The 21,516-nt window shown below is 47.2% G+C and overlaps 1 protein-coding gene across 1 annotated transcript in view; it reads right to left on the bottom strand.

Moving 5' to 3' along the window:
- pawr (PRKC, apoptosis, WT1, regulator) overlaps window positions 1–21,516 on the bottom strand; it is a 176,255-nt gene that overhangs the window by 58,291 nt on the left and 96,448 nt on the right. Inside the window, exon 3 of the mRNA XM_070900108.1 lies at window positions 16,891–17,010. Coding sequence (XP_070756209.1) covers window positions 16,891–17,010 — 120 coding nt within the window. The remainder of the gene's footprint in view (window positions 1–16,890; window positions 17,011–21,516) is intronic.

A 21,516-nucleotide genomic window follows, 5' to 3' on the forward strand; every position in this document is an offset into this window, starting at 1 on the left:
AAAAGGGGAGGTGCAAAGAGACCTGGGTGTCATGGTACATCAGTCATTGAAGGTTGGCATGCAGGTGCAGCAGGCGGTTAAGAAAGCAAATGGCATGTTGGCCTTCATAGCAAGGGGATTTGAGTACAGGGGCAGGGAGGTGTTGCTACAGTTGTACAGGGCATTGGTGAGGCCACACCTGGAGTATTGTGTACAGTTTTGGTCTCCTAACCTGAGGAAGGACATTCTTGCTATTGAGGGAGTGCAGCGAAGGTTCACCAGACTGATTCCCGGGATGGCGGGACTGACCTATCAAGAAAGACTGGATCAACTGGGCTTGTATTCACTGGAGTTCAGAAGAATGAGAGGGGACCTCATAGAAACATTTAAAATTCTGACGGGGTTAGACAGGTTAGATGCAGGAAGAATGTTCCCAATGTTGGGGAAGTCCAGAACCAGAGGTCACAGTCTAAGGATAAGGGGTAAGCCATTTAGGACCGAGATGCGGAGGAACTTCTTCACCCAGAGAGTGGTGAACCTGTGGAATTCTCTACCACTGAAAGTTGTTGAGGCCAATTCACTAAATATATTCAAAAAGGAGTCAGATGAGGTCCTTACTACTAGGGGGATCAAGGGGTATGGCGAGAAAGCAGGAATGGGGTACTGAAGTTAAATGTTCAGCCATGAACTCATTGAATGGCGGTGCAGGCTAGAAGGGCCGAATGGCCTACTCCTGCACCTATTTTCTATGTTTCTATGTTTCTATTACTTGTTCAATTGGTCCGCCATTTCTTTGTTCCCCGTTATGATTTCCCCTGATTCTGACTGCAGCGGACCTACGTTTGTCTTTACTAACCTTTTTCTCTTTACATATCTATAGAAAGTTTTGCAATCCGTCTTAATGTTCCCTGCAAGCTTCTTCTCATACTCCATTTTCCTTGCCCTAATCAAACCCTTTGTCCTCCTCTGCTGAGTTATAAATTTCTCCCAGTCCCCAGGTTCGCTGCTATTTCTGGCCAATTTGTATGCCACTTCCTTGGCTTTAATACTAGCCCTGATTTCTCTTGATAGCCACGGTTGAGCCACCTTCCCTTTTTTATTTTTATGCCAGAAGGAATGTACAATTATTGTAGTTCATCCATGCGGTCTCTAAATGTCTGCCATCGCCCATCCACAGTCAACCCCTTAAGTATCATTCGCCAATCCATCCCAGCCAATTCACGCCTCATACCTTCAAAGTTAGCCTTCTTGAAGTTCTGGACCATGGTCTCTGAATTAATTGTTTCATTCTCCATCCTAATGCAGAATTCCACCATATTATGGTCACTCTTCCCCAAGGGGCCTTGCACAACGAGATTGCTAATTAATCCTCTCTCATTACATAACACCCAGTCTAAGATGGCCTCCCCCCTTGTTGGTTCCTCGACATATTGGTCTAAAAAACCATCCCTTATGCACTCCAGGAAATCCTCCTCCACCGTATTGCTTCCAGTTTGGTTAGCCCAATCTATGTGCATATTAAAGTCACCCATTATAACTGCTGCACCTTTATTGCATGCACCCCTAATTTCCTGTTTGGTGCCCTCCCGAACATCACTACTACTGTTTGGAGGTCTGTACACAACTCCCATTAACGTTTTTTTGCCCTTTGGTGTTCTGTAGCTCTACCCATATAGATTCCACATCATCCAAGCTAATGTCCTTCCTAACTATTGGCTTAATCTCCTCCTTAACCAGCAATGCTACCCCACCTCCTTTTCCTTTTATTCTATCCTTCCTGAATGTTGAATACCCCTGGATGTCGAGTTCCCAGCCCTGATCATCCTGGAGCCACGTCTCCGTAATCCCAATCACATCATATTTGTTAACATCTATTTGCACAGTTAATTCATCCACCTTATTGCGGATACTCCTTGCATTAAGACACAAAGCCTTTAGGCTTGTTTTTTTAACACCCTCTGTCCTTTTAGAATAGACTGGAGAAGCTGGGGTTGTTCTCCTTGGAGCAGAGAAGGTTGAGAGGGGATTTGATCGAGGTGTTCAAAATCACGAGGGGTCTGGACAGAGTAGATAGAGAGAAACTGTTCCCATTGGTGGAAGGGTCGAGAACCACAGGACACAGATTTAAGGTGATTGGCAGAAGAACCAAAGAACATAAGAACATAAGAATTAGGAATAGGAGTAGGCCATCTAGCCCCTCGAGCCTGCTCCGCCATTCAATAAGATCATGGCTGATCTGACCATGGACTCAGCTCCACTTACCCGCCCGCTCCCCGTAACCCTTAATTCCCTTATTGGTTAAAAATCTATCTATCTGTGACTTGAATACGTTCAATGAGCTAGCCTCAACTGCTTCCTTGGGCAGAGAATTCCACAGATTCACAACCCTCTGGGAGAAGAAATTCCTTCTCAACTCGGTTTTAAATTGGCTCCCCCGTATTTTGAGGCTGTGCCCCCTAGTTCTAGTCTCCCCGACCAGTGAAAACAACCTCTCCGCCTCTATCTTGTCTATCCCTTTCATTATTTTAAATGTTTCTATAAGATCACCCCTCATCCTTCTGAACTCCAACGAGTAAAGACCCAGTCTACTCAAAGATGACATGAGGAAAAACGTTTTTACACAGCGAGTGGTTAGGATCTGGAATGCACGGCCCGAGAGGGTGGCGGAGGCAGACTCAATCGCGGCTTTCAAAAGGGAGTTGGATAAGTACCTGAAGGAGAGAAATGTGCAGGGCTACGGGGAAAGGGCGGGGGAGTGGGACTGGCTGAGGTGCTCTTGGAGAGCCAGCACGGGCTCAATGGGCCGAATGGCAGCCTCCTGTGCTGTAACCGTTCCCTGATTCTACGATTGGCGGTAAAGTGCTTTAGGATGTTGTGAAAGGCACTACAAAAATATGTCTTTCTTTTCTTTTATTTATTCTTACCATCTGTGACCTTGACGGAATGAAACAGCGGCAAATTAAAAATACATAAAACACCCAATTCAAAAATTGGCATGAAACATTCTCGCGTTCCATCACAAAGACTCATCTATTCCATTGTTCTCCTGGCCTGCCACCCATCCTCCACCCTGAATTTGAGCTCATCCAAATCTCGGCTGCTCCATGTCCTAACTCGCACCAAGTCCGATCACCCCTGTGCTCGCTGCCCCGTGTCCTAACTCACACCGAGTCCCGCTCACCCATCACCCACTGTGCTCGCTGACCGACAATAGCTCCCGGTCCAGCAATGCTTCAATTTTCCAAATTCTCATCCTGGTTTTCAAATCCTTACGTGGCCTTCGCCCCCCTCCCCATGTCTACAACCTTGGGACTCCTTCTGATGTCAAAGTTACTATATGGATCGAAGTTCTTATTTTTTTTAATTGCTCCTGCCCTGGGTCCGTTAGCTCATCTTGGCACAGTGAATACAGGACAATTGGGCACGGAACAGAGCACGCCCTCAACAGAGGCACCGGATTTTGCGTCCCTTAATTTGAACGGTTGGAAAAATCGAGTATGCAATCCATCCAGGCAAGGATGAGAAGGATGAGTAGTGACCTGATAGAGATCTTCAAAATTATGGAAGGTTTTGCTAAGGTAGACATAGTGAACATAAGAACATAAGGAATAGGAGCAGGAGTCGGCCATCTGGCCCCTCGAGCCTGCTCCACCATTTAATAAGATCTGATCATGGACTCAGCTCCACTTCCCTGCCCATTATCGCTCAAAAATCTGTCTATCTCCACCTTAAATATATTCAATGACCCAGCCTCCACAGCTCTCTGGGGCAGAGAATTCCACAGATTCATGACCCTGAGAGAAGAAATTTCTCTTCATTTCCGTTTTAAGTGGTCGATGTTTCCACTTGTGGGGAATCCAAAACTATGGACTATAAATATAAGATAGTCATTAACAATAATTCGGGAGAAACTTCTTTACTCAGAGAGCGGTGAGAATGTGGAACTCACTACCACGGGGAGTGGTTGATGTGAGTAGCATAGGTGCATTTTAGGAGAACAACAACTTGTATTTATATAGCGCCTTTAATATAGTAAAACATCCCAGGGAACTTCACAGAAGTATTATAAAACAGAATTTGACACCGAGCTACATAAGGAGAATTTACGGCATGCGACCAAAAGCTTAGTCAAAAAGGTAGGTTTTAAGGAGCGTCTTAAAGAGGAAAGAGAGGTGGAGAGGTTTAGGCAGGGAGTTCCAGAGCTTGGGGCCCAGGCAACAGAAGGCACGGCCACCGATGGTAAAGTGATTATAATCAGGGATGCTCAAGAGGGCAGAATTAGAGGAGCGCAGAGATCTGGGGGGGGTTGTAGGGCTGGAGGAGATTACAGAGATAGGGAGGGGCGAGGCCATGGAAGGATTTGAAAACAAGGATGCTTTTAAAATCTAGATAAACACTCGAGGGAGAAGGGAATAGAAGGATATGGTGATGGGGTGAGATGAAGAGGGGTGGGAGGAGGGTCGAGGGGGCCGTATGGCCTCTTTCTGTGCTGTAAATACGACGCAATATCCAGAGGAGTAGGAACAGCAATCTGCTGCTAGGTCATATTTTAGATTAACTCCGGTTAATTATTGAAAAAACTAATTAGATACAGGTCAGAGGGGGGTTTGGGTCAAATCGGGTCGATTTGTGCTGCTGTTTGAGGCCTGTTCACACCACCTTTGATAGATTAACGTATGGGAACAATGTGATTTTTTAAAAAATGCTGTATTTATTGAGCTCACCAAATGACTCGCGTACGTTATCAGCTATCTCCTGCATAAACAACAAAGTGCATTTATATAGCACCTTTAACATAGCAAAAGATGCCCAAAGCGCTTCACGGGAGCGTAACCGGTCAAAACAAATGAACACTGAGCCACATAAGGAGATATTAGGTGGCCCAAAAGACTGGTGTAGGAGGTAGGTTTTAAGGAGCGTCTTAAAAGAGGCGAGAGAGGTAGAGAGAGGGAGACGTGTGGTGAGAGAATTTCATAGAAATTATAGAAACTTACAGCACAGAAGGAGGCCTTTCGGCCCGTCATGCCCGTGCCGGAGCAGTCGTGCTCAGTTCCATATCCTCGCTTTTTGTCCGGAACCCTGCAAGTTCCTCATCCTCAACTACCCGTCCAACTCCCGCATAAAATTATTTATAGAATCAGCTCCCACCTTTTCAGGCCGAGTGTTGCCGATCCCGGCAACATTTCTCCTCATCCCCGCTCCAGATCTTTAGCCCGTGATCTTGAATCAATGACCTCTGGTTATTGACCCACTTGCTGAAGGGAAAAGTCTTTTTCGACTAACTCGATCAAAATCTCTCATCGTCTTGAAAACCTCTGAACCCTTCTCTGTTCCAAGGAGAACAGTCCTGACTTTGCCAACCTTTCCTCGTAACTAAAGTCCCTCATCCCTGGTCACATCCTGGTAAACCTCCTCTGTCCCCTTTCTAAGGCCTTTTCCTGAAGTGCAGCGCCCAGTATTGCCCATAATACTGCAGCCGAGGCCTAGCCAGCGATTTATTAAGCTACAACATGATCTTCTTTGCTTTTATATTCTGTTCCTCTGTTTATAAATCCAAATTACCTATATTCTTTTCTAAAAAAAAAATGCCCATTTAAAACTGAGATGAGGAGGAATTTCTTCTCTGAGAGGGTTGTAAATCTGTGGAATTCTCTGCCCCAGGGAGCTGTGGAAGCTGGGACATTGGAGGAGATAGACAGGTTTTTGAGCGATAAGGGAGTGAAGGGTTATGGGAAGCAGGCGGGGAAGTAAAGCTGAGCCCATGATCAGATCAGCCACGATCTTATTGAATGGCGGAGCAGGCTCGAGGGGCCAAATGGCCGACTCCTGCTCCTATTTCTGACGTTTTTATGAACTCGCCCTGCCACCTTTAAAGGTTTGGGTACGTGGACACCAAAGTCTCTCACCAAGGTTTCCTACATTTCAAGAGGGACTTCACCCCAAAAAAGTACCCCCACTGGCTGCAAAAGCACCCTCTCTGGACGTCTGGTGGTCCTGAAAGGTTTCAACGCTTTGGGCCAAGATGGCTCAAGGATGGCCGGCAATGGTAGAGCAATGGAGTTGGGGGGTCACGGCGAACCCCAGAGATAGAGGACACAGAATTCTCAGAAGGTTGTAGGGGCTGGGGAAGGTTACAGAGATGCCGGGGGGTGGGGGGGGGGCGGGGGAGCGAGGCCACGGAGGGATTTGAACACGAGGATGAGAAGTTTAAAATCAAGTCGTTGGAACTGGGAGCCAGTGTGGGTCAGCAAGTGCAGAGGAGTGATGGGTGAGCGGGACTTGGTGCGAGTGAGGACACGAGGGCTGCCGGGTTTTGGATTAAGCTAGAAATTTGTGTTTTTATTTTGTTTAAACTGCTTATTGTATTTGGCTTTTGTGTACATTTTTCCTGCATTCCCCAGTGAACTTTTGGGCCAAATTCTTCGTTGTTGGAGGACTTGGCATGTGCACAAAAAGAAAACACAAATCTCCGGGGAGGTCGTCAGTGACTGCCATTCGGATTCATTTACTGACCAGAAGCCGCACAGAACATCAATTCCTCGCATTCCAGACACAAATTATTGTTTTTCTGACTCTCCACCCCCCACCAGGCCACAAAATGTGACAATGAAGCTGTCTCAAAGATGAATCAGTTTTACACTTTAGACCAGAACATCCATGATTTTTTAAAGAAAAACTTGCCCTAATTTAGCACCCTTCACGACCTCAAGGCACATTACAGCCAATAAAGTGCTGCTGTAATGTAGGAAACGCGGCAACCAATTCTGCATACAGCAATCACCCATAAACAGCAATGTGATCATAGAAACATAGAAAATAGGTGCAGAAGTAGGCCATTTGGCCCTTCGAGCCTGCACCACCATTCATAGAAACATAGAAAATGGGTGCAGGAGTAAGCTATTCGGCCCTTCGAGCCTGCACCGCCATTCAATGAGTTCATGGCTGAACATGCAACTTCAGTACCCCATTCCTGCTTTCTCGCCATACCCCTTGTTCCCCCTAGTAGTAAGGACTATATCTAACTCCTTTTTGAATATATTTAGTGAATTGGCCTCAACAACTTTCTGTGGTAGAGAATTCCACAGGTTCACCACTCTCTGGGTGAAGAAGTTTCTCCTCATCTCGGTCCTAAATGGCTTACCCCTTATCCTTAGACTGTGACCCCTGGTTCTGGACTTCCCCAACATTGGGAACATTCTTCCTGCATCTAACCTGTCCAATCCCGTCAGAATTTTAAACGTTTCTATGAGATCCCCTCACATTCTTCTGAACTCCAGTGAATACAAGCCCAGTTGATCCAGTCTTTCTTGATATGTCAGTCCCGCCATCCCGGGAATCAGTCTGGTGAACCTTCGCTGCACTCGCTCAATAGCAAGAATGTCCTTCCTCAAGTTAGGAGACCAAAACTGTACACAATACTCCAGGTGTGGCCTCACCAAGGCCCTGTACAACTGCAGCAACACCTCCCTGCCCCTGTACTCAAATCCCCTCGCTATGAAGGCCAACATGCCATTTGCTTTCTTAACCGCCTGCTGTACCTGCATGCCAACCTTCAATGACTGATGTACCATGACACCCAGGTCTCGTTGCACCTCCCCTTTTCCTAATCTGTCATCATTCAGATAATAGTCTGTCTCTCTGTTTTTACCACCAAAGTGGATAACCTCACATTTATCCACATTATACTTCATCTGCCATGCATTTGCCCACTCACCTAACCTATCCAAGTCACTCTGCAGTCTCATAGCATCCTCCTCGCAGCTCACACTGCCACCCAACTTAGTGTCATTCGCAAATTTGGAGATACTACATTTAATCCCCTCGTCTAAATCATTAATGCACAATGTAAACAGCTGGGGCCCCAGCACAGAACCTTGTGGTACCCCACTAGTCACTGCCTGCCATTCTGAAAATTTACTCCTACTCTTTGCTTCCTGTCTGACAACCAGTTCTCAATCCATGTCAGCACACTACCCCCAATCCCATGTGCTTTAACTTTGCACATTAATCTCTTGTGTGGGACTTTGTCGAAAGCCTTCTGAAAGTCCAAATATACCGCATCAACTGGTTCTCCCTTGTCCACTCTATTGGAAATATCCTCAAAAAATTCCAGAAGATTTGTCAAGCATGATCTCCCTTTCACAGATCCCTGCTGACTTGGACCTATCATGTCACCTCTTTCCAAATGCGCTGCTATGACACCCTTAATAATTGATTCCATCATTTTACCCACTACTGAGGTCAGGCTGACCGGTCTATAATTCCCTGTTTTCTTTCTCCCTCCTTTTTTAAAAAAAAGGGTTACATTGGCTACCCTCCACTCCATAGGAACTGATCCAGAGTCAATGGAATGTTGGAAAATGACTGTCAATGCATCCGCTATTTCCAAGGCCACCTCCTTAAGTACTCTGGGATGCAGTCCATCAGGCCCTGGGGATTTATCGGCCTTCAATCCCATCAATTTCCCTAACACAATTTCCCGACTAATAAGGATTTCCCTCAGTTCCTCCTTCTTACTAGACCCTCTGACCCCTTCAATAAGATCATGGCTGATCATTCACCTCAGTACCCCTTTCCTGCTTTCTCTCCATACCCCTTGATCCCTTTAGCCGTAAGGGGCACATCTAACTCCCTCTTGAATATATCCAATGAACTGGCATCAACAACTCTCTGCGGTAGGGAATTCCACAGGTCACATGACCAGACAATCTGCTTTTATGGCCCTGACCAGCGGCCCCTGGACAGCATGGCGGCTTATCATTCCAGGGACCAGCGCGAGCTGGTGCAAGAGGGCGATGGCAGTGCAGAGGGCGACTGGATTGGACATCACCATAACCCACGTCGGTGATTGGAGCATGGGCAGGTACAACAGGAGCAGAGGAGTCAGGGCGAAGGTGCGGTGAGTGATGGTGGAGCGACGTGATCGGGGCCCAGGAGAGGCGTGAGTTCAGGGCCCGGAAGGGGCGAGGGTCCAGAGGCCGCATGGACCAGCCCACACGGCGATATGTGTGCGCACTAGGTCCATGCAGCAGAGCTGGTCTCCAGTCATCTTGGTTAATCCTTGCCACTGGACCAAGACCTCGCTCTGTCAAGCCCGTGTGGTGACTGGTGTGCAATGGCCACCACACGTTAAAAAAAATCCACGCACAGGCATCTTCCACCCTTCAGGATGTAGTTCGGGATCTGGAATATTAGGTCCTTCATTGAAACACCTGTGAACTCATTCCTTTTTTGACGTGGAAGCAAGTCATCCTCGATACGAGGGACCGCCCAGGAAGAAGAAACTGGTTTTATGTTGATTGAGGGATAAATATTGGCCCCAGGACACCGGGGATAACTTTACTGCTCTTCAACGAAATAGTGCCATGGGATCTTTTATATCCACCTGAGAGCACAGACTTGGTGTAACGCCTCATGCAAAAGACAGCCCCCTCCGACAGTGCAGCACTCCCTCAGTACTGCTGTGGGAGTGTCAGCCTAGATTTTGTGCTCGAGTCTCTGGAATGGGATTCGAACCCAGGACTTTCTGACGCGGAGGCCAGAGTTATACCCACTGAGCCACGGCCTGGTACCCTGACCCGGGAACATCTCCCCAATATTCTCCGGAACGACTGCACAATCCGAAAATGTTTTGCAAGGCGACATGTGTACATATTTCTGGTGTTTTTCATTCGGCCATTACCACAATGAATCACTGCTCACAAACAGCGAGGTTATAAACAGTCTAGGATGGGAAGCTTTCTTTCAAACTCCCACAAGCACGGCACCATGAAGGCCCACATTAGTAACTGGGACATGAGACCTGGCTCACCATTCATGGCATCAATGCAGTCCTCACACACAAGGGGGAAACCCATGGAAAATGGCTGCTCCCACGTCAACATGCTAACAATACGGCAGGATTTACCCCAACGGTCCTGCCCCACCTTTTTTACCAACAATATCTCGGGCACAAAGCAATCGATGAGGTGGCAGGGTCTGAAGGCTTCAAATGGTATCCTGCAAACACTATAAGACCATAAGAAATAGGAACAGGAGTCGGCCATTTGGCCCCTTGAGCCTGCTCTGCCATTTAATAAGATCATGGCTGATCTGATCATGGACTCAGCTCCACTTCCCTGCCCACTCTCCATAACCCTTTACTCCCTTATCGCTCAAAAATCTGTCTATCTCTACCTTAAATATATTCAATGACCCAGCCTCCACAGCTCTCTGGGGCAGAGAATTCCACAGATTTATGACCCTCAGGAGAAGACATTCCTCCTCATCTCCGTTCTAAATGGGCGATCCCTTATTCTGAAACTATGCCCCTAGTTCTAGATTACCCCACAAGGGGAAACATCCTCTCTGTATCCACCTTGTCGAGCCCCCTCAAAATCTTTTAGGTTTCATTAAGATCACCTCTCATTCTTCTAAACTCCAACGAGTAGAGGCCCAATCTGTTCAACCTTTCTTCATAAGTTAACCCCTTCATCTCTGGAATCAACCCAGTGAACCTTCTCTGAACTGCCTCCAATGCAAGTATATCCTTCCTTAAATAAGGAGACCAAAACTGTACGCAGTACTTCAGGTATAGGCATTTTCCCCCGGTGTCCTGGGGCCAATATTTATCCCTCAACCAACATCACTGAAAGAAGATTATCTGATCATTACCTCATTACTGTTTGTGGGAGATTGCTGTGCGAAAATTGGATGCCGTGTTTCTTACATTAGAACAGTGACTACACTTCTAAAGCACTTTAGGAGATCCTGAAGTTGGAAAAGGCGCTATAGAAATGCAAGTCATTCTCCCTTCTTTACATGAAGCATTTTGGGATGATGTGTCAGAGATGCAGTAAGGTGCTATATAAATGCAGCGTGGAAATGATTTTAAAAAAACCAGTGTAATGGTCATGCCAGTAGTCTCATTTACCTAGATTGCAAAAACTTACATCATCATCATAGGCAGTCCCTCAGAATCGAGGAAGACTTGCTTCCACTCTAAAAATGAGTTCTTAGGTGGCTGAACAGTCCAATACGAGAACCAGTCTCTGTCACAGGTGGGACAGACACTCGTTGAGGGAAAGGGTGGGTGGGACTGGTTTGTCACACGCTCCTTCCGCTGACTGCGCTTGATTTCTGCATGCTCTTGACGACGAGACTCGAGGTGCTCAGCACCCTCCTGGATGCGCTTTCTCCACTTAGGGCGGTCTTTGGCCAGGGACTCCCAGGTGTCAGTGGGGATGTTGCACTTTATCAGGGAGGCTTTGAGGGTGTCCTTGTAATGTTTCCGCTGCCCACCTTGGGCCCGTTTGCCATGAAGGAGTTCCGAGTAGAGCGCTTGCTTTGGGAGTCTCGTGTCTGGCTTGCGGACAATGTGGCCTGCCCAGTGGAGCTGATAAAGTGTGGTCAGTGCTTCGATGCTGGGGATGTTGGCCTGGTCGATGATGCTAATGTTTGTGCGTCTTTCCTCCCAGGGGATTTGTAGGATCTTGCAGAGACATCATTGGTGGTATTTCCCCAGCGACTTGAGGTGTCTACTGTACATGGTCCATGTTTCTGAGCTATTACTACAGCCCTGTAGACAATGAGCTTGGTGGCAGTTTTGAGGGCCTGGTCTTCAAACACTCTTTTTCTCAGACGGTCAAAGGCTGCACTGGCGCACTGGAGGCGGTGTTAGATCTCGTCGTCAATGCCTGCTCTTGTTGATAGGAGGCTCCCTAGATATGGGAAGGGGTCCACGTTGTCCAGAGCCGCGCCGTGGATCTTGATGACTGGGGGGGGCAGTGCTGTGCGGCGAGGACAGGCTGGTGGAGGACCTTTGTCTTACTGATGTTTAGTGTAAGGCCCATGCTTTCGTACGCCTCAGTAAATATATCGACTATGTCCTGGAGTTCAGCCTCTACATGTGTGCAGACGCAGGCGTCATCCGTGGACTGTAGCTCAACGACAGAGGTTGGGGTGGTCTTGGACCTGGCCTGGAGACGGTGGAAGTTGAACAGGTTCCCATTAGTTCTGTAGTTTAGTTCCACTCCAGCGGGGAGCTTGTCAACTGTGAGGTGGAGTATGGTGGTGAGGAAGATTGAGCAGAGGGTTGGGGCGATGACGCAGCCCTGCTTGACCCCTGTCCAGACATGGATTGGGTCTGTGATGAAGTACTTTGGGATGATATTTCAGAGATGCAGTAAGGTGCTTTATAAATGCAGCTTGGAAATGATAAAAAAAAAGTGTGATGGTCATGCTAGCAGCCTCGGTTATCTAGATTGCAAAAACTTACATAAACATGTGCTGTATGTACTGGATTTTACAGTCATTTATGGGAACAGGCTGGAAAGAGGGGAACATAAGAAATAGGAGAAGTAGGCCATTCGGCCCCTCGAGCCTGCTCCGCCATTCAATGGGATCATGACTGATCTTCGACCTCAACTCCACTTTCCCGCCCGATCCCCATCTCCTTTGATATCCCTTTAGTGTCCAAAAATCTATAGGTTCAGTCTTGAATATACTCAATGACTGAGCTTCTTCAGAATTCTCTGGGGTAGAGAATTCCAAAGATTCACCACCCTCTGAGTGAATCAATTTCCCCTCATCTCAGTCTTAAATGGTCGACCCCTTATCCTGAAACTGTGACCCCTGGTTCTAGACTCTCCAGCCAGGGGGAGACATCCTCTTACCATCTACCCAGTCAAGCCCACTCAGAATTTGTTTTACATTTCAATGAGATCACCTCTCATTCTTCTAAACTCTAGAGAATATAGGGCTAGTCTGCTCAATCTCAATTAAAGGAAACTGGACTTTTATCAGTGAGACGCTGTGGATAACATAATCACAACATTTTCCTTTCTCAGTGTGTAGGCCATATAAATATTTTACTTATTCAGCTGGACAAGAAACATTTGGTAACTTTATACAGCGAGAGAGAAACTTCCTTGCTGGGCTAAGTGATCCAACAAGTGTACCTAACTAACCGCAGTAAGCTACAAACTTTATCACAGGCAATAAAGAACACTATGTACAAGCGTGCACTGGCCTTTCCATTACCCATCACCAACTTTATCTAAGGTAAGGACAGTCTGTTCCACCTGGAGCACAATTCAGCTTGCTTCAATCCTGCATATTATTTATAGCACAGAAACATTCAGTCCATCGAGTCCGTGCCGGTGTTTATGCTCCACTCGAGCCTCCTCCCATCCCTCTCCATCTCACCCCATCAACATATCCTTCTATTCCTTTCTCCCTCGTGTGTTTATCCAGCTTCCCCTTAAATACATCTGTGCTATTTGCCTCAACTATCCCTAGTGGTAGCGAGTTCCACATTCTCACCACTCTCTGGGCTTCTCAAATTCCATATTGAAATTATGAGGTTTTTATGAAATTTTCTTCTTAAATTTATGACTTCTAGATTTGTACTCCCATAAATGGAAAGATTTTCTCTACATCTTGTGGAAAATTATGTAGAATTTGCAGCCCTGAAACAGACTATTGGGCCTAACTGGTCTGTGCGGGAAAGATTTGGAAACAAGATTTATTTATACTTTCCAGCAGGTGTCTCCAAGTCCTCCTGCTTCCAAGGCCGCCCAGGTGTGGATTGTGGAGTCTCAGGGCCCAATATAAGGTTTAAATCCATGTTATAATTAATTGGCATCATCTCAAGATGCCGTTGTTAGGATTTATCCATCAATGAGGCAACAGCGCAGCAATACTGCGCCCAATTCTGGAATTCTGGGCACTGCACTTTAGGAAGGAATGTCAAGGAGGGAAGGTTCACCAGACTGATTCCCGGGATGGCAGGACTGACATATGAAGAAAGACTGGATCGACTAGGCTTATATTCACTGGAATTTAGAAGAATGAGAGGGGATCTCATAAAAACATGTAAAATTCTGACAGGATTGGACAGGTTAGATGCAGGAAGAATGTTCCCAATGTTGGGGAAGTCCAGAACCAGGGGTCACAGTCTAAGGATAAGGGGTAAGCCATTTAGGACCGAGATGAGGAGAAACTTCTTCACCCAGAGAGTGGTGAACCTGTGGAATTCTCTACCACAGAAAGTTGTTGAGGCCAGTTCATTAGATATATTCAAAAGGGAGTTAGATATGGCCCTTACGGCTAAAGGGATCAAGGGGTATGGAGAGAAAGCAGGAATGGGGTACCGAAGTTGAATGATCAGCCATGATCATATTGAATGGCGGTACAGGCTCGAAGGGCCGAATGGCCTACTCTTGCACCTATTTTCTATGTTTCTATGTCAAGGAGAGGGTGCAGGGGAGATTTACGAGATTGGTGCCGGGGATGAGGAACTTGAGTCATGTGGAGAGACTGGAGAAGCTGGCATTTGGAAAGCAATGACAGGATCGATCCAAGTCAGCATGGATTTATGAAAGGGAAATCATGCTTGACAAATCTTCTAGAATTTTTTGAGGATGTAACTAGTAGAGTGGACAAGGGAGAACCAGTGGATGTGGTGTATTTGGAATTTGAAAAGGCTTTTGAAAAGGTCCCACACAAGAGATTGGTGTGCAAAATTAAAGCACATAGTATTGGAGGTAAAGTACTGACATGGATAGAGAACTGGTTGGCAGACAGGAAGCAGAGAGTCGGGGTAAACGGGTCCTTTTCAGAATGGCAGGCAGTGACTAGTGGGGTGCCGCAGGGCTCAGTGCTGGGACCCCAGCTCTTTACAATATACATTAATGATTTAGATTAAGGAATTGAGTGTAATATCTCCAAGTTTGCAGATGACACTAAGCTGGGTGGTGGTGTGAGCTGTGAGGAGGATGCTAAGAGGCTGCAAGGGTGACTTGGACAGGTTAGGTGAGTGGGTAAAACGCATGGCAGATGCAGTATAATGTAGATAAATGTGAGGTTATCCACTTTGGTGGCAAAAACATGAAGGCAGAATATTATCTGAATGGTGGCAGATTAGGAAAAGGGGAGATGCAACGAGACCAGGGTGTCATGGTACATCTGTCATTGAAAGTTGGCATGCAGGTACAGCAGGCGGTGAAGGCGGCAAACAGTATGTTGGCCTTCATAGCTAGGGGATTTGAGTATAGGAGCAGGGAGGTCTTGCTGCAGTTGTATAGGGCCTTGGTGAGGCCTCACCTGGAACATTGTGTTCAGTTTTGGTCTCCTAATCTGAGGAAGGACGTTCTTGCTATTGAGTGAGTCAGCGAAGGTTCACCAGACTAATTCCCGGGATGGCAGGACTGACATATGAGGAGAGACTGGATCAACTGGGCCTGTATTCATTGGAGTTTAGAAGGATGAGGGGGGATCTCATAGAAACTTATAACATTCAGACGGGATTGGACAGGTTAGATGCAGGAAGAATGTTCCCAATGTTGGGGAAGTCCAGAACCAGGGGACATAGTCTAAGAATAAGGGGTAAGCCATTTAGGACTGATGAGGAGAAACTTCTTCACTCTGAGTTGTTAACCTGTGGAATTCCCTACCGCAGAGAGTTGTTGATGCCAGTTCATTGGATATATTCAAGAGGGAGTTAGATGTGGCCCTTACGGCTAAAGGGATCAAGGGGTATGGAGAGAAAGCAGGAAAGGGTTACTGAGGTGAATGATCAGCCATGATCTTATTGAATGGTGGTGCAAGCTTGAAGGGCCAAATGGCCTACTCCTGCACCTATTTTCTATGTTTCTATTGTTCTCCTTCGTGCGAGAAGGTTAAGAGGAGATTTAATAGAGATGTTCAAGATAATGAAGGATTTTGATAGAGTAGATAGGGGGACTGGGAGAAGGGTCAGTAACCAGAGGACAAAGGGTTAAGGTAATTGGCAAAAGAACCAGAGATGAGCTGAGGAGCTCATATTTTTACGCAGCAAGTTGTTATGCTCTGGAATCCACTGACTGAAGGGTTGATGGGAGCAAATTCAATAATAACTTCCAAATGGGAATTGGATAAATACTTGAAAATGAAAAAAATTGCAGGCCTATGGGGAAAGACGTGTGGCAATAATTGGGTAGGCCTTTCTAAGAGTTGGTACAGACATGATGGGCCGAATGGCCTCCTTCTGTGCTGTAAGATTTTCTGATCCACCAAGTGTCTCACCTCCTGACTCCCCAAAGCCTCTTTCCACCATCTACAAGGCACAAGTCAGGAGTGTGATGGAATACTCTCCATCTACCTGGATGAGTGCTGCTCCAACATGACACCGTCCAGGACAAAGCAGCCCACTTGATTGTCACCCCACACACCACCTTCAACATTCACTCCCTCCACCACCGGCGCACCGTGGCTGCAGTGTGTACCATCTACAAGATGCACTGCAGCAACTCCCCAAGGCTTCTTCGGCAACACCTCCCAAACCCGCGACCTCTACCACCTAGAAGGACGAGGGCAGCAGGCGCATGGGAACACCACCACCTCCACGTTCCCCTCCCAGTCACACACCATCCTGTCTTGGAAATATATCGGCAGTTCCTTCATCGTCGCTGGGTCAAAATCCTGAAACTCCCTCCCTAACAGCACTGTGGGAGCACCTTCACCACACGGACTGCAGCGGTTCGAGAAGGCGGCTCATCACCACCTTCTCCAGGGGCAATTAGGGATGGGCAATAAATGCCGGCCTTGCCAGCGACGCCCACATCCCGAGAATTACTTTTAAAAAAATGACGCAACAGCGCTAACAGTCCTTTCCAAACCTCGATGCAAACAAAATTCAAATTGGGGAAAAAAAGTGAAGAAGAAAGACAAACAGAAATAAGACGGAGTTTCCAGGTCAACCACCAGTTCTGATGTTACACGAGGGCCCACTGGCCAAGACTGGACACCCCTTTCCTCAGAGCATTCAATGGTTTGTAAACCAATTGTGCTTCACTCTTTAAATTATGGATCACGGTACCATCGTTCCAAAGGCAAAAGAATAAATAAGAGACGCTTAAAAACATAGAATAGACTCTGCGGAAAGATCCTTACGGTAAATGCACTGCCAGCATCAGATGTAATGGACTCGTTCTGGAGAGTGTTCTGTTGAGTGAGGATGTCCTCCCTCTGGTGTGGCTTCGACTCTGAATGGTCGATGTCTTCATCGGGGCTCTGGAGGGAAAGCAGTGAAGAGGTTTGTTCAAAGTAATCCCTTTTACAAACGGAGTTCTTCAATGTGAAGACCGACCTGCTCACTGTATTTCAGTCAACCACTCCCAGATCCCCCTCTACTTCTATTCCAGTAAGATGGCAGAATCAACCGCAGAAATACACTCCCTACTGCCCCAATTCTGGTTTTCCATATCAGTCATTCTTCAATAACAACTTGCATTGATATAGCGCCTGTGACAGTGAAACGTCCCAAGGCGCTTCACAGGAGTGTTGTGAGAAAAAATGATTTGACACCGAGCCACATAAGGAGAAATTAGCGCAGGTGACCAAAAGCTTGGTCAAAGAGGTAGGTTTTAAGGAGCGTCTTGAGGAGGAAAGAGAGGTAGAGAGTCATAGAGGTTTAGGGAGGGAGTTCCAGAGCTTGGGGCCCAGGCAACAGAAGGCACGGCCACCAGTGGTTGAGCGATTATAATCAGGAATGCTCAAGAGGGCAGAATTAGAGGAGCGCAGACATCTCGGGGGTTGTGGGGCTGGAGGAGATTACAGAGATAGGGAGGGGGCGAGGCCATGGAGGGATTTGAAAACAAAGATGAGAATTTTGAAATCGAGGCGACGCTTAACCGGAAGCCAATGTAAGTCAGCGAGCACAGGGGGTGATGGGTGAGCGGGACTTGGTGCGAGTTAGGACACGGGCAGCGAGCACAGGGGGTGATAGGTGAGCGGGACTTGGTGCGAGTTAGGACACGGGCAGCCGGGTTTTGGATCACCCCTAGTTTACGTAGAGTAGAATGTGGGAGGCTGGCCAGGAATTCGTTGGAATAGTCAAGTCTAGAGGTAACAAAGGCATGGATGAGGGCTTCAGCAGCGGATGAGCTGAGGCAAGGGCGGAGACGGGCGATGTTACGGAGGTGGGAATAGGCGGTCTTAGTTATGCTGCGGATGCGTGGTCAAAAGCTCATTTCAGGGTCAAATATGACATCAAGGTTGCAAACAGTCTGGTTCAGTCTTAGGCAGAAAGAAGACTTGGATTTATATAGAGCCTTTCATGACCCCCGGACATCTCAATTCGCTTTACAGCCAATGAAGTACTTTTGGAGTGTAGTCACTGTTGTAATGTCGGAAACGCGGCAGCTAATTTGCGCACAGCAAGCTCCCACAAACAGCAATGTGATACTGACCAGATAATGTTTTTTCTTGTTATGTGGATTAAGGGATAAATATTCTCCAGGACACACTGGATAACTCCCTTACTCTTCTTCGAAATAGTGCCATGGGATCCTTTACGTCTCCCTGAGGGGCAGACGGGGCCTCAGTTTAACGTCTCATCCGACAGAAGTGCCGAGTTGGGACCCAGGGGAGTGGAGCTAAAGCTCCTCCATCTGCCACTCTCCCCGACTCACTCTATCTCCTCATCCCACCCGAGGGTGAAGATAAGATGCTGACAGCTATAAGGGAATCCTGCCCTGCATTGTCGGGGATTTACTGGAAACCTCTTGCAGAATTCCCAAAAATGCTGGGAGGGGAGGGAGAAGGGAAGGAGGAAGAGAGTGGAGAAGTGGAAGAAAGGAGAAAAACAAGGATCTCAATACATCCAGAATCTGGGTCTGTTGTAGACTCATTGACCGAGATCAATGGCCGCAATTGGTCGATGACTACATTATCGTTGTATCATAGGAACGGGAGACGACCATTCAGCCTCTCGAGCTTGTTCCGCTGTTCAACTGGATCATGGCCGATAATGCCACTACCAGTGTGGGCTAAGGCGAACGAGAAGGACTTTATTTTTCCTTTGTCCAGCTATTCCCCATGGACCCATTCATCGGTTGCCACCCACAACACCACAGCCGCAGCACAAACCACTTTTTTTAAATAAAAAAGATAATGTTTTGTCCGAATACTCTGACATGGGAGCTCAACTAGTAAAACATTAAAAGGAGGGATAGAAACTGTGGCATCACCACTCTGTTATTTAAGTGTCTGCTGTGGCTCAGTGGGCAGCACTCTCGCCTCTGAGTCAGAAGGTTGAGGGTTCAAGTCCCACTCCAGGGACTTGAGCACATAATCTAAGCTGACACTCCCAGTGCAGTGCTGAGGGAGTGCTGCACTGTCGGAGGCGCCGTCTTTCGGATGAGATGCTAAACCAAGGACCCGTCTGTTCTCTCAAGTGGACATAAAAGATCCCAAGGCACTATTTCGAAGAAGAGCAGGAGAGTCCTCCCCGGTGTCCTGGGGCCAATATTTATCCCTCAATCAACATAACAAAAACAGATTTATCTGATCAATATCACATTGCTGTGTGTGGGAGCTTGCTGTGTGCAAATTGACTGCCGCGTTTCCCACATTACAACAGTGACTACACTCCAAAAGTACTTCATTGGCAGTAAAGCGCTTTGGGACGTCCTGTGGTCGTGAAAGGCGCTATATAAATGCATGCCTTTCTTTTTTTTTAAATCACAATTCTAGAAAATGACAATGCAGTTACAATTTATTTTTTGCACAAATTATTAGCTTGCGACCAACACAGGTATCAGCCAAACCTAAAGAACAGAAAATCTACTGAAGCATCATGAATGTAGTCCGAGTCACAGAAGAATTTTAAACCTCTCCCGAGTGTGGCCAACTCGGATTGGACATATTCCTGGAGATTCCATCACATGCCTCCAACCGCCCCACCCCCACACTGCCGCCATTGGTCACCCGCCCTGCCCATCCTCGCGGTGCCCCGCCTCCCCGCACCGATTGGAAAACGAACGGACTCTTTGCCACCCAATTGGATCATTCTTGACTTGTCATAAGAACGCAAGAAATAGGAGCAGGAGTCGGCCATTTGGCCCCTCGAGCCTGCTCCGCCATTCAATAAGATCATGGCTGATCCGATCTTGGCCTCAGCTCCACTTCCCTGCCCGTTCCCCATAACCCTCGACTCCCTTAGTGTTCAAAAATCTGTCTACCTCCACCTTAAATACATTCAGTGACCCAGTCTCCACAGCCCTCGGGCAGAGAATTGCAAAGATTCACGACCCTCAGAGAGAAGAAATTCCTCCTCATCTCCGTTTTAAATGGGCAACCCCCTTATTCTGAAACTAAATCAAACTGCATTTTTTTTCTCCAGTTCCAATTTTTTTTTTTTTTAAAACGCAAATCAACAAAAGTGTTAGAATAAAATTAAAATAATGCACTTTTAATTTTAATCGCCCGTGATCCTTCTCCCGGGTGTTGCTCACTGCATTGCCCGGGAGATTTACCTGTATAACTCGTGAAAACTTCAGACCAATCGTGGAGGGCCGGGAACCCGACCTACCCCCCCAAGTCCCATTACCAGACGAGGTAAAGCTGAATTTTTGGTGGAGAATAAGACACAAACAGAGCTGTAACTTGGGATTGTAAAGTGGGGTAGTGACTCACTGAAACGGAGTTTCTTCGCTAACCTCCTCCGCCCAATAGCAAAACTTAGTCAATATTTCCATTCATACCACAAAGCTCATGTGGTCAAATAAGCATTTTACAGATTTAAAAATGCTGGCCAGCTGTCGGGTTTCACATCACACTCTCCAAACAGCAATAACCCGTCCCCCGTAGCCAATCAACCTTTTGTGGCCTGAACTGGAAGCTTTCCCCACCGTGACGTCCTGGTGTCCATGAATAGCATCATTGACATTTACGGCACAGAAGGAGGCCCACTCGGCCCGCGCCAGAAATAGTGTCGTCAACTCTGATTGGACGTATTCCTGGCGGTTTCATCACATGACCTCCCGCCTCCAACTGCCCCGCCCCCACCCGTCCGCGAATGGTCGCCCGGCACGTCTATCCCCCGCCTTCCTACAGTGCCAGCCGTGGCTCAGTGGGGCAGCACTCTCGCCTCCGACTCAGAAGGTTGTGGGTTCAAGCCCCACTCCAGGGACTCGAGCACATCAATCTCGGCTGACACTCCCAGTGCAGTGCTGAGGGAGCGCTGCACTGTCGGAGGTGCCGCCTTTCGGATGAGACGTTAAACCGAGGCCCCCGTCTGCTCTCTCAGGTGGACGGATAAGATCCCGGGGCCACTATTTCAAGGAAGCACAGGAGAGATATCCCCGGTGTCCTGGCCAATATTGATCCCTTAATCAACAAAATAAAAAACAGATTATTCTGCTCATTATCACATTGCTGTTTGTGGGAGCTTGCTGCGCGCAAATCGGCTGCCGCATTTTCCACATTACAACAGTGACTACACTCCAAAGTACTTCTATGATTTGCTGTAAAGCACCTTAAAAAAGGCGTTATATAAAAATGCTAATTTTTTTTTCTTTTTTGCCACGGCCAATCGGAAAACGAATGCTTCATTACCCAATTGGACATTCCCACCGGTAATTAGTAAACAAAAGTGTTCAAATAATGTGTTTTTAAAGCACCATTTTTTTTTAAAACATCCCTATGGTTTTTCTCCCGGGTGTTGCTCCCAGCAGTGTTCTGGATATTAATCCGATTCCTGGAGATTTCAGGACAATCCTGGAGGGTTGGTAACCC

Source organism: Pristiophorus japonicus, chromosome 15 (genome assembly GCF_044704955.1).
Source record: "Pristiophorus japonicus isolate sPriJap1 chromosome 15, sPriJap1.hap1, whole genome shotgun sequence".
NCBI classification, from domain to species: Eukaryota; Metazoa; Chordata; class Chondrichthyes; family Pristiophoridae; genus Pristiophorus; species Pristiophorus japonicus.